General features: G+C 41.0%; 1 protein-coding gene across 6 annotated transcripts in view; it reads left to right on the top strand.

Moving 5' to 3' along the window:
- Window positions 1–24,681, top strand: part of LOC122544084 — a 66,939-nt gene that overhangs the window by 8,574 nt on the left and 33,684 nt on the right. For 5 of the 6 annotated variants that reach the window (XM_043683097.1, XM_043683099.1, XM_043683098.1 and 2 more), the window contains exons 3-12: window positions 2,510–2,556; window positions 3,079–4,223; window positions 7,641–7,727; window positions 8,168–8,359; window positions 8,569–8,647; window positions 15,589–15,733; window positions 17,227–17,396; window positions 22,038–22,182; window positions 22,830–22,999; window positions 23,384–23,534. In XM_043683097.1, the coding sequence (XP_043539032.1) occupies window positions 2,510–2,556; window positions 3,079–4,223; window positions 7,641–7,727; window positions 8,168–8,359; window positions 8,569–8,647; window positions 15,589–15,733; window positions 17,227–17,396; window positions 22,038–22,182; window positions 22,830–22,999; window positions 23,384–23,534 (2,331 nt within the window). The remainder of the gene's footprint in view (window positions 1–2,509; window positions 2,557–3,078; window positions 4,224–7,640; window positions 7,728–8,167; window positions 8,360–8,568; window positions 8,648–15,588; window positions 15,734–17,226; window positions 17,397–22,037; window positions 22,183–22,829; window positions 23,000–23,383; window positions 23,535–24,681) is intronic. The other variant, XM_043683100.1, reaches the window with a different exon arrangement.

Genomic DNA, 24,681 nt, shown 5'->3' with positions numbered 1-24,681 from the left:
GATAAGGTGGTCAAGAACACATACTTCATGTTTGTCTTCATCGGCCAGGAAATTGAATATAAAATCTGGGAAGTTATGTTGCAGTTCACAAAACTTCAGTGACCCCACATTTGGAATATTGCGCTCAGCTCTGTTGGCCATGCTATCACAAGGACACGGTTTGCAGAGTGCCCATGGAAGGTTTACCAGGACGTGGCCTGGTCTGGATGGTTGCAGTTACGATAAGAGATTGGATAAACTTGGATTGTTCTTATTGGAAAGGCAGAGGGTATGGAGGATAAGTAATCAAGATCTACAAAATTATTAGATAATTACAAATTACCACTCTCTCGTGAAACTTGTCAGAAAGAGTTCAAATATGTTAATCTCTTGCTTTTAGAGACTGATTAGATCGTGCATCCTCGAACTTATAATTTATTTGACTTCTCCCCTTGTTCTTCCTGAGGAAAGGTGACCCACAAGCATGATGTCTTCATAGAGATAGGACACTAACTCAATATCCAGCCCCTGCCTAGGCTATGCGCTCTCCTGCGGCTCCTGAACGTTTCTTGGGATTTCCTTTACTACTTTTACCATATCTTTTCCCAAAGTGCCTTTGTTCAACAACAATCATCGTGACTTTACACGCTCCACCTCACCATAGTGGAAATCACCTGAGGCCTTTAAATTCATTTTCACCCTCTTGAGCTTCTTTCTTCATCTGTGGTAAACAATGATTAGTGTGCCTTAATCTTTGTTTTGTAGTGTAGGATCTCTACTTCTACCAATTTCTATCTCCCACAAGATGCAATTCTTGTGGGAAAATAATTTCCGCCTGATGCACCAACGCATATTCGTGAGCTTTCTGTTCATTCACATGACTTCTCATCGTCTCTGGAAGTGAGATGTTAAACACTTCCAGAAGAGTAATGTCTCTTAGAACCTCATAGGTCTTATCTATATTTTAGGGCCTGCACCCAAAGATGAAAGTGGCAATGTTTAATTTTTTGAAACTCCTCATAACTCTGACTTGGTTCCTTCTTTATGCTTCTGAAACACTGTCTATATGCTTCTGGTACCAATTCATAGGCACCAAAAATAGACAGTTTGATATCTGCATGATCTCTTGACCCTTCATCTGACAACACTGCAAATACCTCACCAGCTCTGAACTAGCATCATTCACAAGTTCTCTGGCCACTCTATTTGCCGAGCCAATTTTTCAAAAAAAAGGCTTCAAAATCTTTCTCATCTCAAGTTTTAATATATTTGTATACATCACTGCTCTTTATCTTCATCCCCATCGTGTTAACTTGACTTTTCTGTTTAATTTGCAATTTGTGAAGCTCAAATTCTCTCTCCCTTTCCCCGTCTGTTTCTTTTGTCTCTCCTCGCTCAGCAAAGAACCTATTCTCGCTTTCTTTTTTCTCTAATTTTCTCTCTTTAATGAGCCTTATCTTCCTCTCCCTCTCTCTCTCTTTTTCTCTAATCCCAAAAAACTTTAGTACCCCATATCTCTTCAAATCTGTCCAAATGCCAGACTGGGATCTTTCTAAAAGGGTCCAAATCTATTGATATCTCGGACCAGAGCCCCCAAACTATTACATACTGCAATGAATTCCTTTGTAAATCAAACCAAGCACCCAGAAGAGATCATATTGCCTCAGACTGTGTTGAAATTTGAATGACAGCGAACTCGCAAATTCCACTATTGAAAAAAAACATCATTTTTTAATCGATAAAAGTGAACATTAACCAATGACTATTCACATTTCTAAGGTCCCCTTGCTCTTAAGTGCCTCCAACTACAACAATGCACTGTTCCAATATGACACGAATTAAATTGCATTAACTTAATTGTAAAACCAAAGAGCCCCATTGCCTTCGCTCTCTTTCTTCTTCAAGTTGAAAATCTCTGTTAGTCGTCTTCTTTCTTTTTACTGCGAGTATGTTTCATGTGAAAAAGTACTTTTGATAGAGAGTGTTACTCAATTTCTTAGGTCTCTCTCGATGGCAGTTGCACTCTCTCCAATTTTCCAAATGTCCACAATTTTATATCCAAACATCAGATTGTCTCATTGGTTCGATGTTGTTAAAACAATAAATTGAAACTCGGTAAGGTTTTAGTATCCTGGATCACAACACAAAGTGATTGGTTAAATTCGAATTGTTGTTAAATATAGCAACCAACTCTGAAATCGATTTCACTGGCAAATGTTGCATATTTTCAATTTCCGACTGCACTCTAAGACTGCTAGCTAGTCAAATGCACAGGTGGTGTAATCACTCATTTCAGAGCAGCATTCAATCTGTCTTAAAGGTCCAATACACGCCTTCGACTTCATAATACTATAACAAAGTGTCAAATATTTAAAGTTGAAGACCTTCCCCTCATTGCAAAGCAACATTTATCTTTTCTTTTAAAAAATGAAACAGATAGACATTACCTTCTTCAGTGCAAAGTTTCATGAGATATTTTGCTCCTAACCTTGATGAACTGTGGAAATAAATATGTTCTTTTGAATTAAAGGGTTAGAGTGCCAACACAGGGAGAACCTTCGAAAACAGAACATGATGGTGAGTTACACAATAACTTCAGGAAGAGGCAAATGCAATGCATCTTCACTTGAGGAGATATACACAGACATGATGATTGTAGCTCCGATACGTGAACGTGGCTTGGTAGAAAATGAACTAAAGTTTCGAGGTGAAGAACGGGAAAAGGTGCAAACAGAAAGTGTCAAGAATGTGCATCAAGTTCAGATCGATCAGTTACTGAGAAGTGGCTCTGAAACAGACAAATCTGGCACAACTATTGTATTTGGGACTGCAGGAATTGGAAAAAGCATTTTGGTACAGAAAATAATCCATGATTGGGCTACTGGGAAAATATATCAAGAGTTTAAATTTGTATTTCAATTACATTTTCCACAATTAAACTTAATAAACGTCAAAATAAATCTAAATACCCTAATCCTGAATTCCTACCCTTACCTTGCAAAAATGTTGAAACATATATGGGAAGATCCTGGTAGCATACTGTTCATATTTGAGGACTTAGACAAATTTGACTGTGGCGTGGATTATATTGATTTGCAGAGCTGCAAACACTCACAGAATCAATGTTTAGATACTAAGTCCCCACATTGGGTATCAGACATTGTCCGCAGCCTTATGCAGGGCAACTTGCTACATGGTTGTTCAGTCTTGGTTACAAGTCGGCCTTGGAAAATGGGGAATTTAACAAAGACACAAATAAATCTAAGAGGCGAGATTTTAGGGTTCAACTCGGAGAATATAAAACGATATTTTCGACGGTGCTTTGGAGATGAGCAGTTAGCCACAGGTGTAATGGAGTCCATTCGGCAAAATGAGACATTGTACACGATGTGCTACAATCCCTTGTACTGTTCTGTTCTCTCTTCATTATTGGAGACACGCCTGAGAGAACCAGAGAAACAAGGGCCACTGTTGATCCCAACTAGCACAGAGATGTTTTCCGCCTACATCACTGAACTTTTAGCAAGATGTGGTTATGTTGTGAGAAAATCTTTGCATAAACTGAAAAAAATTGGCGAGTTGGCCTGGAAAGGAGTAAGCAACAAAATTGTTGTGTTTGTTTCTGACCAAATCAATCAGCGTGAGCTTGAGGATTCCAATTTCATCTCTTCCTTTATGATGGAGATTGAAGATTCCAGCAACGTTGCTTACTCATTCAGTCACTGTGTTCTGCAAGATTTCATTGCTGCAGTCGCCAAATGTCTGACCACATCCACAAAAGGTCTGGTCCGACAGCTTGATGAAGGCTTCACATGCAGTGACAACAGATTCGAGATATTTTCACGTTTCTTCACTGGCCTGCTTTCACAGAATTTGAACAATCAGCTCGAGAACCTGTTGGGCGATTTCCCCTCTGAAGCAACTCGTCTAGTGTCTGTTTGGCTCAAGGACAATATTAGGAGGCACATTCAGAAAGCGGGAGATATGCAAAGCCAGAGGGTCTTCTTACAGCTCTTGCATTGCTTTATTGAATTTCAAGACAAACCATTGATTAGTGACACCTTCCTACTGCTACAGTCAATAACTTTGACCCAGTGTCTGCTGAAACCGTCTGACTGTGCAGCACTTGCCTTTTCATTTCTATACATGGAACAGGTAGAAGAGTTGAATCTCTATGCTTGTGGAATACAAGATGACTGTGTTCGTCAGCTCGAGCCTGCGTTGCCTAAATGTAAAATTCTCAGGTAATTCTCTCTGGTAGTGTTAAATCAAAACTTTGCACTTACTCAATTTTATAAGTGAAATGGAAAGGTGTGAATTAGTTGGAATATTATCTCAGTTCATTGGTGTGGTTAATGGAACGAGAACAAGTGGGAATGCTCTGATGGCTGAACAATGAGCTAATCAGGTTCTGGGGACCTGGGTTCAAAACCTACAGGACAGATAGAGAAACATGAGTTCAATTGTAAAAAAAGAATTACGAGTCTGCTGATGACCATCAAAGCATTGCTGATTGCCTGAAAATGTCATCTGTTTCACTCATGACCTTTAGTCAAAGAAACTGCTATACTTACCCAGTCTTGCTGACATGGGACTCCAGACCCATAGCTTCACAGTTGACTCTTAACTGTCCTCTGGGCGATAAATGATACCGAGCAGGCAATGCACGCATCCTATGAAGGAAAATAGATTCCAAAATAAGTCATGAGTTATAATGCATTCTTATAAGAATCTGATAACATTCTGATGGGGCTTGACAGGATAAATGCTGAGGAAATATTTCCGTCATGAGAGAGCCTAAAAACGGAGAGAGAGAGAGAGAGAGAGAGAGAGAGATTCTTAATCAGTCGGAGAATCAAGGATTATGTGGAAAGGGGTGGGAAGTGGATGCGAGGAATGTAAATCTTGAATGGCAGAGCAGGCCCGAGGGGCTCAATGGACTGCTCGCAGTGCCAATTTTTATGGACTGGATCAAAGTTGGTTTGAGCAAACCAGTGTCTCATATATTCTGCGAACAGGACAGCAGCCGGGTAGGCCATGGCCTAGTGATATTATTGCTGGACCGTTAATCCAGAGGCAGGTAAGGTTCTGGGGACCTGCGTTCAAAACGTACAGGACAGAGAGAGAGAAATATGCGTTCAATTGTAAAAAAGATGGAATTACGAGTCTGAAGATGACCATTAAAAAAACATTGCTGATTGCCTGAAAATGTCATCTGATTCACTCATTACGTTTAGGCAAAGTAACTGCTATTCTTACCCAGTCTTGCTGACATGAGACTCCAGACCCACAGCTTCACAGTTAACTGTCTTCTGGGTGATAAATGATACCTAGCAGGCAATGCACACAGCATGTGAACGAAAATAGATTCCGAAACAAGTCATGGATTATAATGCATTCTTATAAGAATCTGATATCATTTCACGGAAGTGAAAACAAATCTTTCATACCTAACGTGAACCTTACAGCACAGAATCAAGTAATGAGTTCATCAGCTCCTGACCAGCTTCGGGAACAGAATCCCAGAATTTTTACACAGCTGAAAGTAGTCATTCGGTCAAATGTGTCTTTATTGGCTCTCTGTGTATCTTAACTTTGTGTCAATATCTTACGTTCATCCCCGCAAAAATTGTATTTTTTTCCATTTAAAGAAACATCCAATATGCTATAAATGTTATAAACAAGCTACATTTTATGACATTGCTTTCCATACCATTATTATTATAAGCTTGCTGAATTTTTTTTAAACTCAGTAACTTCTTCATTCAATCCCTTACAACTGGGATCAGTATCAACTCCATCCTGTCCATTCATCATTTTAGAAACTTTAACAGAACGTCCTACTCGAATGTGGGTCTTGTCTTAATGAGATACACAATGCCCCTGAGCTGAGTTATCCTTCCCAAGTACATGTTCATCTACAGATCTTTTGTAACTACCCACTAAAACCTCTCACTTTCCTATTCAAACAGTTTCTAGATATCTGCCTTATCTAGCTTGGTCACCCAATTACTCTCATATCGCCAAATTTCCTATTTACACATCTCATCCAGCATCCATTCTGTGCCATCCATTACTTAATTAACTATCCAATTAGGCTTCGTACCCACCAATGAACCAAACAATGTAGCCAGCTCACTAAACACTAGCCGTTCTATCTTGCTATGGCAGTCATTTAGCCGGTACGTGACTAATGATGCATCAATCACACACTTTCAACTCGTCTGCCAAGATCTTAAAAAAAGATTCATCCACAGGTTCATGCATTGTCGACTTGGTGAGGATTTATTGCCCATCCCTAATTAGGAGTCAACAACATTGTTGTGGGCATGGAGTCACGTGTAGTCTAGAGCATGGCAAGATTGCCTGAAGAACATCAGAAAACCAGATGATGCTTTCTTCTGGCAATTATTTCATGGTCAAATTTAACACTTATGTGTAGATTAGTTTGGAATTGAAGCCCACCATCTGCAATGGAAAATATACCTGGGCTCTCCGAACATTACTTGGTTCTATGGATTAATAGATTTGTGACGATACCACCAGGCTATTGCCTCCCTGTTTCTTAACTGCAGTCCTGCAATTCGCAACTACCAACTTCGTTCAACATACACAACTGTCCGCTCATCACTTAATCAATATTCTGTCTGTCTCCTTTAACTTACCAAAGAGGAACTGCTGTTAGCTCAAATCTTGCAAAAGCAGAAATCAACTCCACATTTCCTGACCATTCGAGCATCTCCTGACACCAAATTACTCAATTTGTTCTTTTTGGGATTCTCTGACCAGTACTTTTTCCATAAAATCAGGGTGCATTGTCTATTGTAAACTCCGACAACCAGCACAGAGTTGAAGGCAGACCATTAGATGAATTTTCATTTTGAGATTTGTTGACATTGCCTGTTAGAATGTATCTTATTTATTGATTTGATCTGGTTGAAAAAATGAATAACAATATATATCAAGATTTGTGGGCACTAGTGTTGGACTGGGGTAGGCAAAGTTAAAAATCATCCAACACCAGACTGTAGTCCACCATGTTTATTTGGAAGCACGAACTTTCAGCTCAATTCAGCCAAGCAGATCAGTTTCCTTAGGCTTTGTGAATTAGATTCTGAAAATTGGAAGTTCACTTTCCAGCTTTATTTCAGGAGCAAAAAATGCTGGAAGACCTAAAATAAGAACAAAAGTGAAAGTTCATTTCGACTTGTTCTGTTAAATCTGCTGAACTTCAGAGATAAAGGTTTCAAAAATAGTATTCGTTTTACACATGCATTAAGTGTATACTTAAGAGAAGAGTGAGATTGCAATTCTGATTTAAACAGAATTGCCCTGTGTAAAATATTTACAACTTGCAACTGACTATGTCCGAAAAATATCAGAAAGGATTCTCTGCCTACTGTGCATGTAAATATTAAATATGTCCATTGTTCAATTCTGTTAAAGGAGATATCGTTTAAGGAAATACATATGAGAATGCTTGCTGCATATTTGATCTTTGTGCTTTATCTCAAATGATTCAATTGTGTTGATTTATTGATTCTACATTCAATCTTCGAGCTCCCAACAAGCTTGGATTAAATACATTGAATCATTGGCGATGTTTCATTTTTTGCATTGCTGTCTGTCACCTTTTTTTTTAATATGTTACTGGTCTTTAGACTGAACAGGAATGACTTTGGAGATTCTGGAATAAATTGCTTGGCTACAGCTCTGAAGAAACATGACTGTAAAATACAGACTCTGGAGTGAGTACTTGTAGTTAAAATATTGATCAGAAAATTTATTAATTCATCCTGATACTTCAGATTAATGTGTTCCGTGCGATCAACAAAACATTGGTTTTCTAGATATGTGTGGATAAAAAATCAGAAAGGTGATAGACACCTATAAACTGTGAATACACTTCTACTTCAATAACCAAACTCAACGTTTCATAAAATATTTTGTTGACCAATATTTTATGTGCCTTCGTGTTTATGTGCTTTGTTCACGTTTAAGTGCTTGTATTTGTGCATGTGTGGATATTTGTGTAATTGTGTGCATTTAATTCTGTATTTGAGTTTGCATGTTTTTCTGATTTTTTGTGGTTGTCTTCGTTTGCCTTTGTTTGTGTTTACCTGTTTGTTTGGTTTGTCTGTGTTTGAGTGTGTGCTTCCGCTATTAAACGGTGATTTCTACTTTACAGATTAAAATCAAACAGACTCACAGATGATTCTGTGGAAGGTCTCGTCTCCGCACTCGTTGAAAATAGTTCATTGTTGGAGCTGGACTTGAGTAATGATAAGCATGATGATGAACTGACAAACAAACTGACTGAAAAATGTATTTCCTCTTTGTACCGTCTCATCAAATGCAAAAGTAATCTCAAAGAAATCAGGTATTTTTTATTATTATCATCTTTATTAAATAACTATTCTTTTAAAATTAAATTGTCCTTTCGTGTTTTTGCCTTGAGCAATGAAAAAAGAAATGGTTTGTTTTCGTCTCAATGTTAAGAAATAATTTGAAAACACATTGCAATGTTTACAAGTAAATATTGGTTTAAAATTAAAGATGGCAAAGTTTCATGATTTCAATGTCTTTCAGATTAATCCACAATCGCAGAATTACAGAAGAACATCAAATTTTGAATTCGACCCACCTGTTTAACCTGGTGACGGTGACGGTAATTATGCATTTTGTGTGTGTGTAAAGAGAGAGAGAGCTAGAAAGAAAGAGAGAGAAATAAACATTTTTATGCCAATGCTTAAATAACATGTTGGATGTTGTATGTTAGAGAATACTGGCCATTTCTACTAAACGGGGGAGATTAGCATGACAGAGCGGTGTTTTAGGTCTGGTGAAGCAGACTGTGGGCTGGTGGAAGGGAAGGTATGGTGATGGTCGTGCAAATGGATTAATATCCACAGAGACGCTGGCATACAGTCCGGCTTTCAGACATCAAGATCGACAAGTGTGAGCAAATATATTCCCTAACTGCAGCATCTGTGAGTCTGAAGTAAAATAATAAATTGCGTATCACAGAATCATACAGTAAAAAAGAGACCCTTCAGCACATCGAGACTGTATGGCATAAAATACGCTGCCATCTGCACAAGCCCACTTTGTCACACTATGCCCGCAGCCTTCAATATTCTGTTAATTCATGCGCTCATCCAAGTGCTTTTTAAATTTTTGTGAGATTTCTTGCCTCAAATTCCTATGGGGCAGTACGGTGGTGAGCATTGTTGCCTCACATCACCAGGAACACAGGTTCAATTCCAGCTTCGGGCGACTGTCTGTGTGGAGTTTTATAATTCTCCCTGTGTCTGTGTGGGTTACCTCCGAGAGATTCTGTTTCCTTCCACAGTCCAAGGATGTAAAGGTTAGGTGAATTGGCCATGCAAAATTGCCCAAAGTGTTAGTTGTATTAGCCAGAGGGAAATGGCTTTGAGTGGGTTACTCTTCGGTCGGTTGGTGTGGACTTGTTGAGTGGAAGGGCCTGTTTTTACACTGTAGGGAATCTTATCTAATAAGGAAACGCATAATAGATATCCACCATTCTCTGGGTGAAATCATTTGTCCTCAAATGCCCTTAAACCTCTTGTCTTTCAATTCAAAAATATGCTTCCTTGTTGTAGACCCTTCGAGAAAGGGGAACAACTGCACTTTATTCACGCTGTCTATCGTCCTCATAATCCTATGCACCTCAATCAGGTCGCCTCTGATCCTTTCTATTCCAAGCTTTTCCAACCTCTCTTCCACGATGATATGCTCCTCCTAGGCAATCCAATTCAATCCTTCCTAAAGTGTCGGGACTAGAACTGACATCAGTAATTCAGATATAGCCTGGCAAAACTACTGTACAGCTGCACCTGAACCTCTCTGCTCTTATTATTGATACAATGACTGAGAAAGACACATCGGCCTTCTTAACACCCTGTTAACTTGCACAGTTACCTTCAAGGATCATTGGACAAGCATCCCAAGATTCCTCTGTTACTCTGACAATTCAGTCTAATCGGTGGTCATGCTTTCAGAGAACATAGAAAATAATGTAGAAAAGTACAGCACAGAATAGGCCCTTTGGACCACGATGTTGTGCGGAGATTTAATCCTAATGTAAAATATAGTAACTTAACCGACGCAGACCTCAACCCACTGCTTTCCAGGTGCATGCCCTTCAGTCGCTTAACTGTCTCCAATGATTCTGCTTCCATCACCACAGCTGGCAACGCATTCCAATAATTCACAACTCTCTGCGTAAAGAACCTACCCGACGTCTCCTTTATACCTTCCTCCTACTATCTTCAAACTATGACTTCTCGTAACATTCCACCCTGCTCTGGGGAAACGTCTCTGGCTATTGATTCTATCTATTCTTCTCATCAGTTTGTGAACCTCGATCAGGTCTCCTCTCTTCCTCCTTCTCTCCAGAGAGAAAAAGTCCTACCTTTTTCAACCTCTCTTCATAAGGCAAGCCTTCCAGTCCAGGCAGCATCGTGGTAAATCTCCTTTGCACCCTGTCCAAAGCTTCTGTATCTTTCCTACAGAACGGCAACCAGAACTGTACACAATATTTCAAGTGTGGCCTCAACAGGGACATGTAGAGCTGCAGCAAATCCTTGCAGCTCTTAAATTTGATCCCCCTGCTAATGAGAGCCAAAACACCATATGCTTTCTTAACAACCCTATCCAGTTGGGTGGCAACTTTGAGGGATCTATGTACTTGCACATCCAGATGCCTTTGTTCCTCCACACCGCCAAGAATCCTGTCTTTAACCCTGTATTCAGCATTCGAATTCGAACTTCCAAAATGCATAACTTCACATTTATCCAGTTTGAATTCCATCTGCATTTCTCAGCCCACCTCTGCATCCTGTCTCTGTCGCGCTGCAACCTGCAGTAGCCCTCTATACTATTGACGACACCTCCAACCTTTGCGTCATCTGCAAATTTGCTAACTCACCCCTCAATCTACACATCAAAGTCAACTGCAGAGAGCAGAGGCCTAAGAACAGAGCCCTGCGGGACACCATTCAACACTGACCTTCAGTCAGAATACTTTCCATCTACAAACACTCTCTGCCATCTGTCAGCCAGGCAAGTTTGAATCTAGTTAGCCAAAACTCCCTGTATCCCATACTTCATAACTTTATGAATGAGCTTACCATGGGGAAGCCTATCAAATGCCTTGCTGAGGTCCATATACACCATAACTACTCCTCAAAGAACTCAATAAGATTTGTGAGGCAGAACCTTCCCCTCACACAGCCATGCTGACTGCCTTTAATCAGACTATCCGTTGCCAAATAGTCATGAATCCCATCCCTCATAATTCTTTCCAAAACTTTGTTGACCACAGACGTAGGACTGACTGGTCTGTAATTGCCAGGGATTTCCTTATTGCCCTTCTTGAAAAGAGGAACAGCATCGCTTCCTTCCAATTAGCAACCTCCTTTTCAGCTTCACAGAGCAGCCTCGGATAAATTTGGTCCGGCCCTTGGAATGTAGAAATCTTAATGTTTTCCAAACGTTCTAGCAGATCAGCTACATCAATCTTGATCTGGTCAAGACTGTATCCCAGCTCCTCAAAATTTTCATTAACAACAAGTTCCTTTTCCTTGGTGAAAACCGAAGCAAAAAATCATGTAGAGCTTCCCCGATCTGCTCAGACTCCACGCACAAGTTCCCTACGCTATCCCTGCTCGGCCCTATCTTCTCCCTGGTCATTCTCGTATTCCTCACGAACGAGTAAATGCCTTTGGGTTCTCCCTAATTCTTCTTGCCAAGCCTTTTTCGTGCCCCCGCCTGGCTCTCCTCAGTCCACTTCTGAGCTCCTTTCTAGCAAGCCTGTAATTTTCTAATGTTGTGCTAGATCCTTACTTCCTCCACCTTATGTAAGTGACCTTCTTTCTTTTGACAAAACGTTCCTCTGTTCTCTTCATCCAAGACTATCACCAGACGAAGGAGCGTCGCTCCGAAAGCTAATGTGCTTCCAATTAAACCTTTTGGCTAACTAGATTCAGAATTGGCTGGCTGACAGAAGGCAGAGGGTGGTTGTAGATGGAAAGTATTCTGCCTGAAGGTCAGTGTTGAATGTGTCCCGCAGGGCTCTGTTCTTAGGCGTCTGCTGTTTGCAGTTGACTTTGATGAGTAGATTGAGGGGTGAGTTGGCAAATTTTCAGATGACATAAAGGTTGGAGGTGTCGTCAATAGTATAGAGGGCTACTGCAGGTTGCAGCGCGACAGAGACAGGATGCAGAGCTGGGCTGAGAAATGCAGATGGAATTAAAACTGGACAAATACTGGACTCTGACCTGGTGTTGTGTGATTTTTTTTTAAACACGTCATCCAAGGTTCCTTAATCTTACCCATTCTTGCCTGTCTCAGAGGAACAAATTTGTGCATCACTCGCAACAACTGCTCCTTAAATTGTCTCCATATGTCTACTGTGCCCTTTCTGTGGAACAATTGCTCATATTCTGTACTTCCCTACTCCTGTCTGATAGCGTCATATTTTCCTTTCCCCCAATTAAATATTTTCCCTTGGTAACTGCTCCTTTCACTCTCCAAGGCTATGCTAAATGTGAGGAGAAAGTGAGGTCTGCAGATGCTGGAGATCAGAGATGGAAATGTGTTGCTGGAAAAGCGCAGCAGGTCAGGCAGCATCTTGGGAACAGGAGAATCGACGTTTCGGGCATTAGCCCTTCTTCAGGAATGTGAGGCAGTTGTGATCACTTTTGCCATAGAGCTCACCCACCATGAGATCTGACACATGTCCTGGCTCTTTGCCGAGCACCAAATCAAAAATGCTCTCTCCCCTGGACGGTCTGTGGACATACTGATTAAGGAAACTCTCCTGAGCACACCTGACTCAAACGGCTCCACGCAAACCATTTGCACTTAAGAGCTTCTAGTCGATATTCGGAAAGTTGAAATCACCCATGACAATAACCCTGCTACGTTTGCATTTCACCAGAATCTGCCCACCTTTGAGAACTTCAATTTCTCTCTTGCTCTTAGGTGGTCTGTAGAAAACTCCCAATACTATGGCTGTTCTTTTGCTGTTCCTAACTTCCAGTCATAATGACTCAGTAGACAAACTTTCCACAATAACCTTCGTTTCTGTAGCTGTGATGCACTCTCTGATTAGCAATGCTACACCCCCTCCTCTTTTTCCACACTCCCTGTTCTTTTTAAACGTTCTAAACCCTGGAATATCAAGCAACCATTCCTGCCCCTGTGAAACCCACGTCTCCTTATGGGCACATCGTATCTCCAAGTACTGATCCATGCTCTAAGTTCGTCACTCTTACTTCGGACACTCCTTGCATTAAAGCACACACACTTTAACCGATCCCTTCCTTTCATCACATGAGAAACCTTCCTGATAGATTCAATATATCCTGTCACTGTCCCATCTGCAACGGACCCCCTCTCAGACATGTGGCTTTGATTCCCAACCCCACCCCACCACCCCACCAAGCAAGTTTAAACCCTTCCAAATCATATCAGCAAATCTCCCACCCAGGACATTTGTGCCCCTCCGGTTCAGGTCCAACCCGTCCTTCATGTACAGGTCCCACCTTCCCCAGAATATATCCCAATGGTCTCGGTATCTGAAGCCCTCCCTCCTGCACAAGCCTTGCAGCCACGTGTTAAGCTGCACTCGCTAACTGTTCCACATCTAACTATCTCGTGGCACTTGTAGCAAACCTGAGATAACTACTCTACTCGTACTGATCTTCAGCTTCCAACCTAATTCTATGCAGTCACCTTTTAGATCCTCAGTCCCTTTCCTGGCTATATCACTGGTGCCAATATGTACCACGATTTCTGGAGGACGTGGGCGGCACGGTGGCACAGTGGTTAGTACTGCTGCCTCACAGCGCCAGAGACCCGGGTTCAATTCCCGACTCAGGCGACTGACTGTGTGGAGTTTGCACAATCTCCCCGTGTCTGCGTGGGTTTCCTCCGGGTGCTCCGGTTTCCTCCCACCGTCCAAAGATGTGCAGGTCAGGTGAATTGCTAAATTGTCCGTAGTGTTAGGTAAAGAAGTAAATGTAGGGAAATGGGTGGGTTGCGCTTCGGCGGGTCGATGTGGACTTGTTGGGCCGAAGGGCCTGTTTCCACACTGTAATGTAATCTAACCATGTGGGTGGGAGGTGTAGGGTCTCGAGTTCAGAGCTCAGCCACTTTAAAACTTCCCAGAATTATTTCACTACTCTCGGCAAATGGAGACCTTGACACCTGAAATAAGTCTTTTAAACGGTAAGACTGAACTTTTCTTCTCCCTCGCACTTCTCGGCAAATGGCATAGACAGAACCAGCGAGAATATTGCAATGGCATGTCCGACCATCATTACTGATATTAATGAAATTACATTATGATTTATCTAATTAAAATAGTTTAATGAAGCAGTTGTTTTATTGATTCTAATAGCAGTTAGAAGTTCAGTATTTGTGTAAATTCATAACCAGCGTGAGATTACATTTAGAATGCAAATGACAATATCTGCCATTGGAGGACTTGAAGCTGGGTACACAGGGCATTACTTCGGTTTCTGCATTAACAATCCAGCAGTAGAACTACAGGACATAATCTCCCCTTCAGTATGCTGTTGAAACAATGTGGTAGGAATGTAGTTTGTGAGAAGACATCAGAAAGGAATTCAGAAAGTCACATTAGGCTCAGCGAGGGGCAATAAAACAGAAGGATAGCGCATAAAGTGAGGAACAGATAAACATCTGAAATTCTCTACTGTAAATGAATAGAAGAAACACAGAGTTTCTATATTTCCTTCATGACGCGAAGAAGATCGAACTGTGGATTTGAAAAGGGAAATAAGAGCTGTAGGTACCAAAAACATCGGAGGTCTCTGTACTAATGTGCCCTCACGCTGTAAGTGGAGCTCGGTATGGAGAATTGTGAACGTGTTTGAGTTACCAGGTATTACCAATGATATTGGAGGCAGAATGAAGAAACTACTGCATTTTTGTTTAACAAATTATGCACCCAAGATAATTTGATGACATTGTCGTTTCAATTCTGGCACAACAAACACTTCAAAAATATGCATTTGTTTTAAGGATTTCTGTACTATGGATATAATGGTGGCTCATTGGTTAGCACATGTACCTCACAATTCCATGCACTTGGATTTGTTTCCAGTCTCTGCAGACTGTCCGTGTGGTGTTTGCACATTCTCCTTGAGTCTGTGTTAGGTTTGTTTTTAAATACATTCATGGGATGAGAACATTGATGGTTGGCCAGCATTTATTGCGCATCTATAATTAAAGTTAAGTGTCAACCACATTGCTCTGAGTCTGGAGTCACATGGAGGCCGGACCAGGGAAGGATGTCCGCTTGTTTCTGTAAAAGGACATTGATGAATCAGACGTTTTTTTACAACATTCAACAAGGGATTCACTGTCGTTAGACACTTGATTTCAGATATTTTTGTTGAATTCAAATTCCACCGTTAGCTGTGGCGGGATTCAAACTCCATTCCCAGAATATGACTAGGGTCTCTGGATTGAGTCTAGCGAGTGATATGTGAATCACAAACAGAAATCCTAAGAACTCAGCTATAAAACACCTAACCATATCTTTGTCATATTTAGGATCAAGATCAAAATGCACGCATGGAAATTCTGCACAGTCATGATACTGACAGCAAAGACACGACGCACGTGATCAGTGAGGAAGAAAATCCAGGTCCGCAGGAAAATAAACACCACGGAAATGGTAGAAACGACTGTGCAGCTGGTGAGTTAATTTGCGTTTTTAATTTATTCACTCATGGTTTATATTGACGAACCCTTGTTGCCACCAGTAGTTCTCTATCTACCCCCCGTCTCTCTCACTATCTCTCTTCCTTCCTCCCTCTGTCTGTCTCGCTCTTTCTCAGGGATGATCCGGCACAATGCAACAAAATGTTCACTAAGTTTCTGAAAGACCCTGCTCGGAGATCAGTGCTCACTATCCCTCGGCAAACGCCTCCTATCCCCCTCAGCCCATACCTCCCAAACACTTCAGTATTTGTGATAATCAATCAATCTTCACTCTTATGCCCACCATTTCAGTGTGTGAATATTCATCAATGTGCTTTAGCCTTAGTAATGAATGGAAACGTCTTCAGCTCACATGATGCAAGTCAACAAGATCCAACTTTTTCAAGTTACAGCTTCTAAAATACAACTCTGACATGATTCCTGACGGATTCTGGTGGAACAGGCGTCGGGTTGAATATTGTTCTCCAGGTGTCTAGATTGAGGTAGCGGTGATGAGTGAATATTCAGCCAATTGCATTCCATCTTAACAATGCAGTGTAATCACTTATCGATTCATTGTTTTATGCCCATGCAAAGGTTACAATCAGAGAAGGGGCGGGGGAGTTATCACAGATGCAAACATGCACTTCATGTTGTCTGCATTTTGGATAAGCAGGTGATAATATTATCAATGGAATTGGACGTGTGCGAAAGCCCAGTTGGAGAATATAGAAAGGTTATGACACATATATACAGTGAATACAACTAATTTGGCTTCCATTCACTGTGTGTTTAATGTGGAAGTCATGAACATTTAAATGCAGCACATGATGTTGATAAATGGATGATTCTTGAATGGTTTGTCATATCCTGTGACGATCTTGACTCCGGGAAGGGCCCCTCGGTTCTGCAATTAGTCAAATGATTACTAGCAGCTTGGTCTCGTTTAGCAAGCTTCAGCAATTTATTATGACACTGTGCAGAGGTTATCCAGCAAGACAGAATTGAAACACTTCTGTGTACTCTGGAAAAGCCGTACACTTATCCTAAAATGCGAACAACTATTGTAGGCTTTTTTTTAAAAACAAACAGAAGAACCATCATTTCAAAAGTAATCCAATAAAGTGAAATGATATGACAAATAGACATAATATTAAGCCAATGATGTTTCCTGGGAACTAACTTGTTTTCTCGTCTTAATCTGGTTTCCAAGGCCAATTTTGAATAATTTAATAATGTGCTGTATCGCTTAGTTAACTTAGGCTATGAACACAGCATTGCTTACTAATCTCTATCAATTCATTTAAGAATATAGTTTTCAGAGAAGTCATTTTGTTATATTGTTTTATGTTATTTGCATTAAGAAGCCATTTTGTAGTGAGTAAAAACACGCATTAAATCGTTTCTCCTGACAACAGCCTCAATCCAGATTTTTACATCTTCACTTGTAACTCTCCAGCTTTAGTTTTCTCCATGTTCATTTAATAGAGGGCGATAATGTTGCAGCTGCACACAATGAGTCAATGATAGCTGGCCCTGAGCTATCCAAACATGGAGAAAGACAACAGGGCAGTCCATCTGAAAATGATGAGAGACCTTTGGGCAGTATGCAGCCAAAACAGTTTCAACAGGATACACTCAATCAGGGAGAATTGGAGGTAGGTTTAACATCAATGTATATTATCTTGATCCTGATGTCATCTAGGTATTAACAATGTTATGTTCAATATACTCTTCCAAGTGTAAACACACTGCATAGAATTACCACCAAGTCCTAATATTCACTTTTATATTTTGCATACGAACCATTAACCACTCAGCCTCGAGTCCACGTAAATGTACTCCGGTGTTTCAACCTTCTTTCATCCTTCAACCTGACACGCCAGTCCTCCCTTATGACCAATAAGAAAGAAATTTAGTCGGATATAATGGGAGTACCATATAGTAAGCCTACTGCATTGATTAGAAATCAAACCACTTGTATTTGTCGTTCATTGATTCTTGAACATCTCAACTGCCAGGAATTGTATTTAGTTCAAAGTTTGGGTGACGATTTGTAGCTCGGGTGCTCGTTGTTGTGGTTCTGTTCGCCGAGCTGGAAATTTTTGTTGCAAACGTTTCGTCCCCTGTCTCGGTGACATCCTCAGTGCTTGGGAGCCTCCTGTGAAGCGCTTCTGTGGTGTTTCCTCCGGCATTTATAGTGGTCTGTCCCTGCCGCTTCCGGTTGTCAGTTTCAGCTGTCCTTATTGGGTCCAGGTCGATGTAAGAGAAAGACAACGGAACGAGGACATGCCACAACCCAAAGGACTAGCCACACTACCATACATCAGGAGCATTTCAGAACTGACAGCCAGACTACTGCGACCACAAGGACTTATAACAGCACACAAACCAACAGCCAACCTCAGACAGCAACTCACCAGAACGAAGGACCCGATACCCAGCATGAGCAAAACTAATGCAGTGTACAAAATCCCATGCAAGTACTGCATAAAACACTATATAGGACAAACAAGAAGACAGCTAACGATCCGCATCCATGAACATCAACTAACCACGAAACGCCACGACCAGCTATCCTTAGTAGCCACGCACGCAGACGACAAGCAACATGAATTCGACTGGGACAACACTACCATTATAGGGCAAGCCAAACAAAGAACAGCCAGGAAATTCCTGGAAGCATGGCACTCATCTACAAATTCCATCAACAAACACATCTACCTGGACCCAATATACTGGCCACTACAGCAGACAGCTGAAACTGACAACCGGAAGCGGCAGGGACAGGCCACTACAAATGCCGGAGGAAAATCCACTGAAGCGCTTCACAGGAAGCTCCCAAGCACTGAGAATGTCACCTAGACAAGGGATGAAACGTTTGCCACAAACATTTCCAGCTCGGCGAACAGAACCACAACATTGTATTTAGTATTGAAACCATTGAGAAATGGAATGGATGTTTCCACAGATGGTGAAAAAATTCAGGGTCTAAATTGTGAAGTTATGTTCTGAATTGTTTAAATCCTATTTGGTTTCGAATCGTATAATCGCAATACGGTGGAAAGAGGTTATTAAGCTCATAAAAATAAAAAAAGTGTCTCATTCTTGAAGCCAGCTGAAGGAAAAAGAAACGTTTAAATGACCAAGTACAATGTATCCAATGCTATTTCAATATGGCTCTTCAGTGTCTCTCTTCCTGGCCTTACTCACCCAATTATCAAAGGACAACAGTCAAGGTAGAATTAAGGAATTTCCACAAAAAACACCCTGAAACTCTACTTGAGATCAATAGCTATGACACAAGGAGTGACAGGAGATTTCATGTTAATGAGAATATTTCTGTGACGCTTCATAATGTTTTGAAATATGTCAAATGGCTTGGCCGTGATGTGGCAGAGAAGAATATTAGTGACTTACATCCGATAATCCTGCTCCAATAATGCAGTTGTCATATTTTATGATCAAAAAGAGGCTTCTTCAGTTACACGTTGCAGATATTTGTGTCCTTCAGAGATGTCATCCCTCAAACTAGTAATGGGAACAAATAAATGATCTGGAATTCATAGAGCCCTAAAAATGTACAGAATAGAAACAGATCCTTCAGTCCAACTCGACCATGTCAAAGAGATATCCCACCCCAATCTAGTCCCACCTGCCATCACCTGGCCCATATCCCTCGAAACTCTTCTTATTCATATACTCATCCTGATGCCTTTTAAATGTTGAAATTGTACGTAGTTCCACCACTTCCTCTGGCAACTCATTTCATTCACGTACCACCCTCTGCATGAAAAAGTTGCCCCTTAGGCCCCCTTTTTATCTTTCCCCTCTCACCCAAAACCTGTGCTGTCAATTTCTGGTCTCCCACACTCCAGGGAAAAGAATTTGTCCATTTATCTTATCCTTGCCCCTCATGATTTTAGAAACCTCTATAATGTAACCCCATGGCCTCCGACCCTCCAGGAAAAAGAAGCCTTGCCGAATTAACCTCTGCCGATAGTACAAATCCTCCAACCCTGGAAACATCTTTGTAAATCTTTTCTAAACCCTGTCAAGTTTCACAACGTTTCCGATTGGAAAGAGACCCGAACTGCAATATTCCAACAGTTGCCTAACCAATGTCCTGTTCAGCCGAAACATGACCTCCCAGCTCCTGTACTGAACACACTGACCAATAAAGAAAAGTGTACCAAATGCCTTCTTCACCGTCCTGTTGACCTGTAACTCCATTTTCAAGGAGCTATCAACCTTCACTCCAAGATCTCTTTGTTCAGTAACTCTCCCGAGGACCTTAACATCAAGTCTAAAAGCACTGCTAATATTTGCTTTCCCAAAATGCAGGACCTCACAGTTACCTAAATTAAACTCCATCTGCAACTTCTCAGTCCATTGACTCATCCGATCATGATCGCATTGTAATCTGAGGTAAATGTTTCACTCTCCTCTACTCATCCAATTGTGGTGACATCTACAAATTTACTAACTGCACCTCTTATGCTCACATCCAAATCATTTATATAAATACTGAAAAGCACCGATCCTTGTGGCACTCCACTGGTCACAGGCCTTCAAGTCTGAAAAACAACACTCCACCACCAACCTCTGTCTTCTACTTTTGAGCCAGTTCTGTATCCAAATGGCTCGTTCTCCCTGTATTCCATGAGATCAAAACTTGCCAACGAGTTCCCGTGGGGGAAACTTGTCAAATGCATTTGAATACATTTCAAAATCTCAGTTTGATAGTCTACCTGCAAACTTTGATGTAAAGTTACAAATTGGATGCCTGAATCCAGGGAAACAGATAACATTTCAGTCGCTATTCCTTGCAACTTATACCTGCAATTTATTGCTATCTGGCTGGTCATTCCTTTGGCAGATATATAGAACATAGAACATAGAACAATACAGTGCAGTACAGGCCCTTAGGCCCTCGATGTTGCGCCGATCCAAGCCCACCTAACCTACACTAGCCCACTATCCTCCATATGCCAATCCAATGCCCGCTTAAATGCCCATAATGAGGGAGAGTCCACCACTGCTACTGGCAGGGCATTCCATGAACTCACGACTCGCTGAGTAAAGAACCTACCCCTAACATCTGTCCTATTCCTACCCCCCCCCCCCTTAATTTATGTTATTGGGTTGGAAAATACGGGAGTAATATGAAACTTTTCACAAGTTAGACAATGTGTATTGTGATGAACTGTGCATAATTTTGGACGCAACGTATTAAGAAGACTTTAAAATAAAATCTGTTACTTCGATCTGCAGTGCAGTTCGTATTGCAGATCGAGAGAAAAAGAGAGAAAGAGAAGCATTTTTATGCCAATACTTAAAGTACGTGTTGGATGTTGTATGGTAGAGAATGCTGGCCATTTCTACTAAATGGGGGAGATTAGCATGACAGGACGTTGTTTTATGTCTGGTGGTAGCAGACTGTGGGCTGGGGGAAGAGAGGAAATGGTGATGGTCGTGTGAATGGATGAATACCCAGAGACACGCTGGCGTACAGTCCGGCTTTCAGACATCAAGATCCATAAGAGTGAGCAAATATATTGCCCAACACCACCATCTGTGAGTCTGAGATAAATAATAAATCGTATTGGTGTATCATAGAATCAGACAGGACAGAATAGGCCCTTCAGCTCATCACGACTGTACTGCATGATATACGCTACCATCTGATCCAGCCCACTTTGCCACACTATGCTCGCAGCCTTGGCTATTCTCATAATTCATGCGCTCATCCAAGTACTTTTAAATATTGCGACATTTCTTGCCTCAACTACCCGTTCGGTTGCACAGTGTTTGGCACCGTTGCCTCACAGCTTTGCACGACTGTGTGGAGCTTTTAAATTCTTCCCATGTCTGTGTGGGTTTAGTTTAGGAACTCACATACACATACACACATGGGATGAGAGCGTTGCTGGCTGACCAGCATTTATCGTCCATTCATCATTAAAGTTAAGAGTCAAGCACATTGCTCTGAGTCCGGAATCACATGGAGGCCGGACCAAGGAAGGATGTCAGTTTGTTTCCATGAAGGGACATTGGCGTATCAGAATGTTTTCTTAACAACATTCAATAAGGAATTCACTGTCGTTACCCTCTTGATTCCTGATATTTTTTGTTGAATTCAAATTCCACCTTTAGCTGTGGTGGGATTCAAACTCCATTCCCAGAACATGACCTGGGTCTCTGGTTTGCGTCTAGCGAGTGATATGTGAATCTAAATCAATTCAGAAACCCGAAGAAGTTAGCTATAAAACACCTCAGCATGACTTTGTCATATTTAGGGCCAAAATCAAAATGCAACCATGGAAAGTCTGCACAGCCATGATACTGACAGCATAGACACGACGCACCTGATCATTGAGGGTGAAAATCCAGGTCTGCAGGAAAATAAACACCATGGAAATGGTAGAAACGACTGTACAGCTGGTGAGTTCATTCCTGGTTTTAATTTATTCACTCATGTCATTTATTGACCAAGTCTTCTTACCACCAACAGTTTTCTATCAACCCCAGTGACTGTCTGTCTCTGTCTGTCTGTCTCTCTCTGTCTCTCTCTTTCGTTCTCATGGATGATCCGGCACAATGGAACAAAATGGCCACTAAGTGTCTGATCGACCCTGCTCAGAGAGCAGCGCTCATTATCCCCCTGCAAACGCTTCCCTCAGCCCATACCTCCCAATCAATTGAGTATTTTTGATAATCGATCAATCTCCAGTGTCATGCCCACCATTTTAGAGTACGAATATTCATCAATGAGCTTTAACCTCAGTTTTTTTATGGAGATTTATTCATCTTACATGCTCCAAGACAACAAGATAAACCTCTTTCAACTTACTGCTTCTGAAATACAATACGGACATGAACAGAGCATTGCTTAATTATCTTTATGAATTCGGTCAGGAATGCAGTTTTCAGATAAACCATTTTGTTATATTGTTTTATGTTATTTGTTTTAAGAAGCCAGTTGTAGTTAGTAAAAACATGCATTAAATGGTTGTTCTTGACAACATCCAGATTTTCACATCCTCACTTGCAACTCTCCAGCTTTAGTTTTCTCCATGTTTATTTTACAGTGGACGGTAATGTTGCAGCTGCATCCATTGAGTCAACGATGGCTGGCTCTGAGCTGTCTAAAGACACAGTCAGACATCAGGGCAGTCCATCTGAAAATGATGAGGAATCTGTGGACAGTATGCATCCAAAACAGTTTCAAAAGAATGCACTTATTCAGGGAGAATTAGAGGTATGTTGGACATAAAAGTATCTTATCCTGTTCTCAAATAATACCGACTGATATCTCCGTTGTTAATCATTGCAACCTGTAACTGCAATTTACTGCTATCTGGCTGGGCATTTTATTTTTTGGCGGACTGTTCCTCAAACATATGTCATTGTGTTGCAAAATAAGCTGATAATATGCAACCCTTCAAAAGTTAGACAAGGTGTAATGTGATGAACTGTGCACAATTCTGGACAACACGCATTAAGAAGGTTTTAAACACAATTTGTAATTTCGATCCGCAGTACAGTTCGTTTCTTTATTGCTTGACTGAACTCGATTATAGGTGACAAGTGCAGAAATCAAATATTTGGACTTAGGTCATATATTCAAATTTTGTTTACTTAGCACCAAGAGGAAAATACACATATGGAAACTATAGTCATTGGTGATAGTTCTAATGAGGATGTCAGCCCGACAAATAACTTGATCGAAAAGTGGAATCCAGGACTGGAAGAAAAAAAGGAACATCATTCTGATACAAACACAGATGGTTTTGGTAAGATATTTTTCCAGTGGTAATCATATTGCAGTTCCATATGCAATTTTATGTAAAGAACCTTCCCCTCAAGATTAGAAACAATATCTGAGATACAAATCAGACAACACATTATGCAGTAATATTCCTCCAACTTGTTTGGGATGAACGATTCATTGAAGATGAATTGACCTAGGGCAGATGCCTAGTGGTGGTTTATCCTGAAGGTCCCCACGCCTGAGGTGGGGAAGGATAGATTTTTATGGTAATCTAAGTCAGTGCAAGAAATTAACTCAAACCGCTGGTGTCACTCTGCATCTCTAACCATCCATTCAGTTCCTCTCGAGTAGTGTCTGAGCGAATTTACAACGAGGTCAGCCTGAACCTTTTCACACCATCTGTTTGTTGAAAATTGTCGAAAGAATGATAGCTTATTGATGTAAGTCACTGACGAGGTACTGTCTCAATTGAATACGTGTTTCACGCAACAGGTACTGGCCTGAGTGGGTGTCGAGCATTACAGAAAGAAGATGTGCAGGAGATGTGAATTGGAATCCGATGTTGAGGGTGTTGTGCATTTTAGTTAGCAAGTACAGGGTTTAGAGTGGTAGGTGGGTGTCAGTTAGATTGCAGACAGAATGGACAATATATAGACATGTTGAGTGTCACCATTGGTGAAGTAGCTTTTCAAGGTAGAGAGTTACAAAGAATTATGCGAGAATAGGAGACAGTAGGTTCAAGAGGACTGGTTAATACATTTAAATCCTGTTCAACACAAATAAAAAAAAACAAAGGAACTGTGGATGCTGTAAATCAGAAATGAAAGCAGAAGTTGCTGGAAAACCTCAGTCAGTCTGGCAATAGCTGTGGAGAGAAATCTAAGGTAACCTTCTAGGTGTTTGACTCTTCCACAGAAATGATGGTAGCTTGGAAAGTGCCGTTTTCTGAGCAGACGATAGGGTAGTGGGAGCTTGTAAGTTGTAAAAGATATTTGGAGATCGATCCTAAAGAGAGAGAAGTCCAGTTGGATAGATGAAGGGGTCGATAATGATCTAGTTGGGAGCGTGAATAGCTATTAATAGGGACTGTTAGATGCTAACAATTGATTGTATGCAATTACACAGTATGTTATTACTTACTATATTACACAGACACGTTTTTATAGACA

The sequence above is a fragment of the Chiloscyllium plagiosum genome, chromosome 46 (genome assembly GCF_004010195.1).
Source record: "Chiloscyllium plagiosum isolate BGI_BamShark_2017 chromosome 46, ASM401019v2, whole genome shotgun sequence".
Lineage (NCBI taxonomy): Eukaryota > Metazoa > Chordata > Chondrichthyes > Orectolobiformes > Hemiscylliidae > Chiloscyllium > Chiloscyllium plagiosum.
Note: the sequence above shows the minus strand (reverse complement) of the source record. Positions and strands in the feature narration are given on the sequence as shown.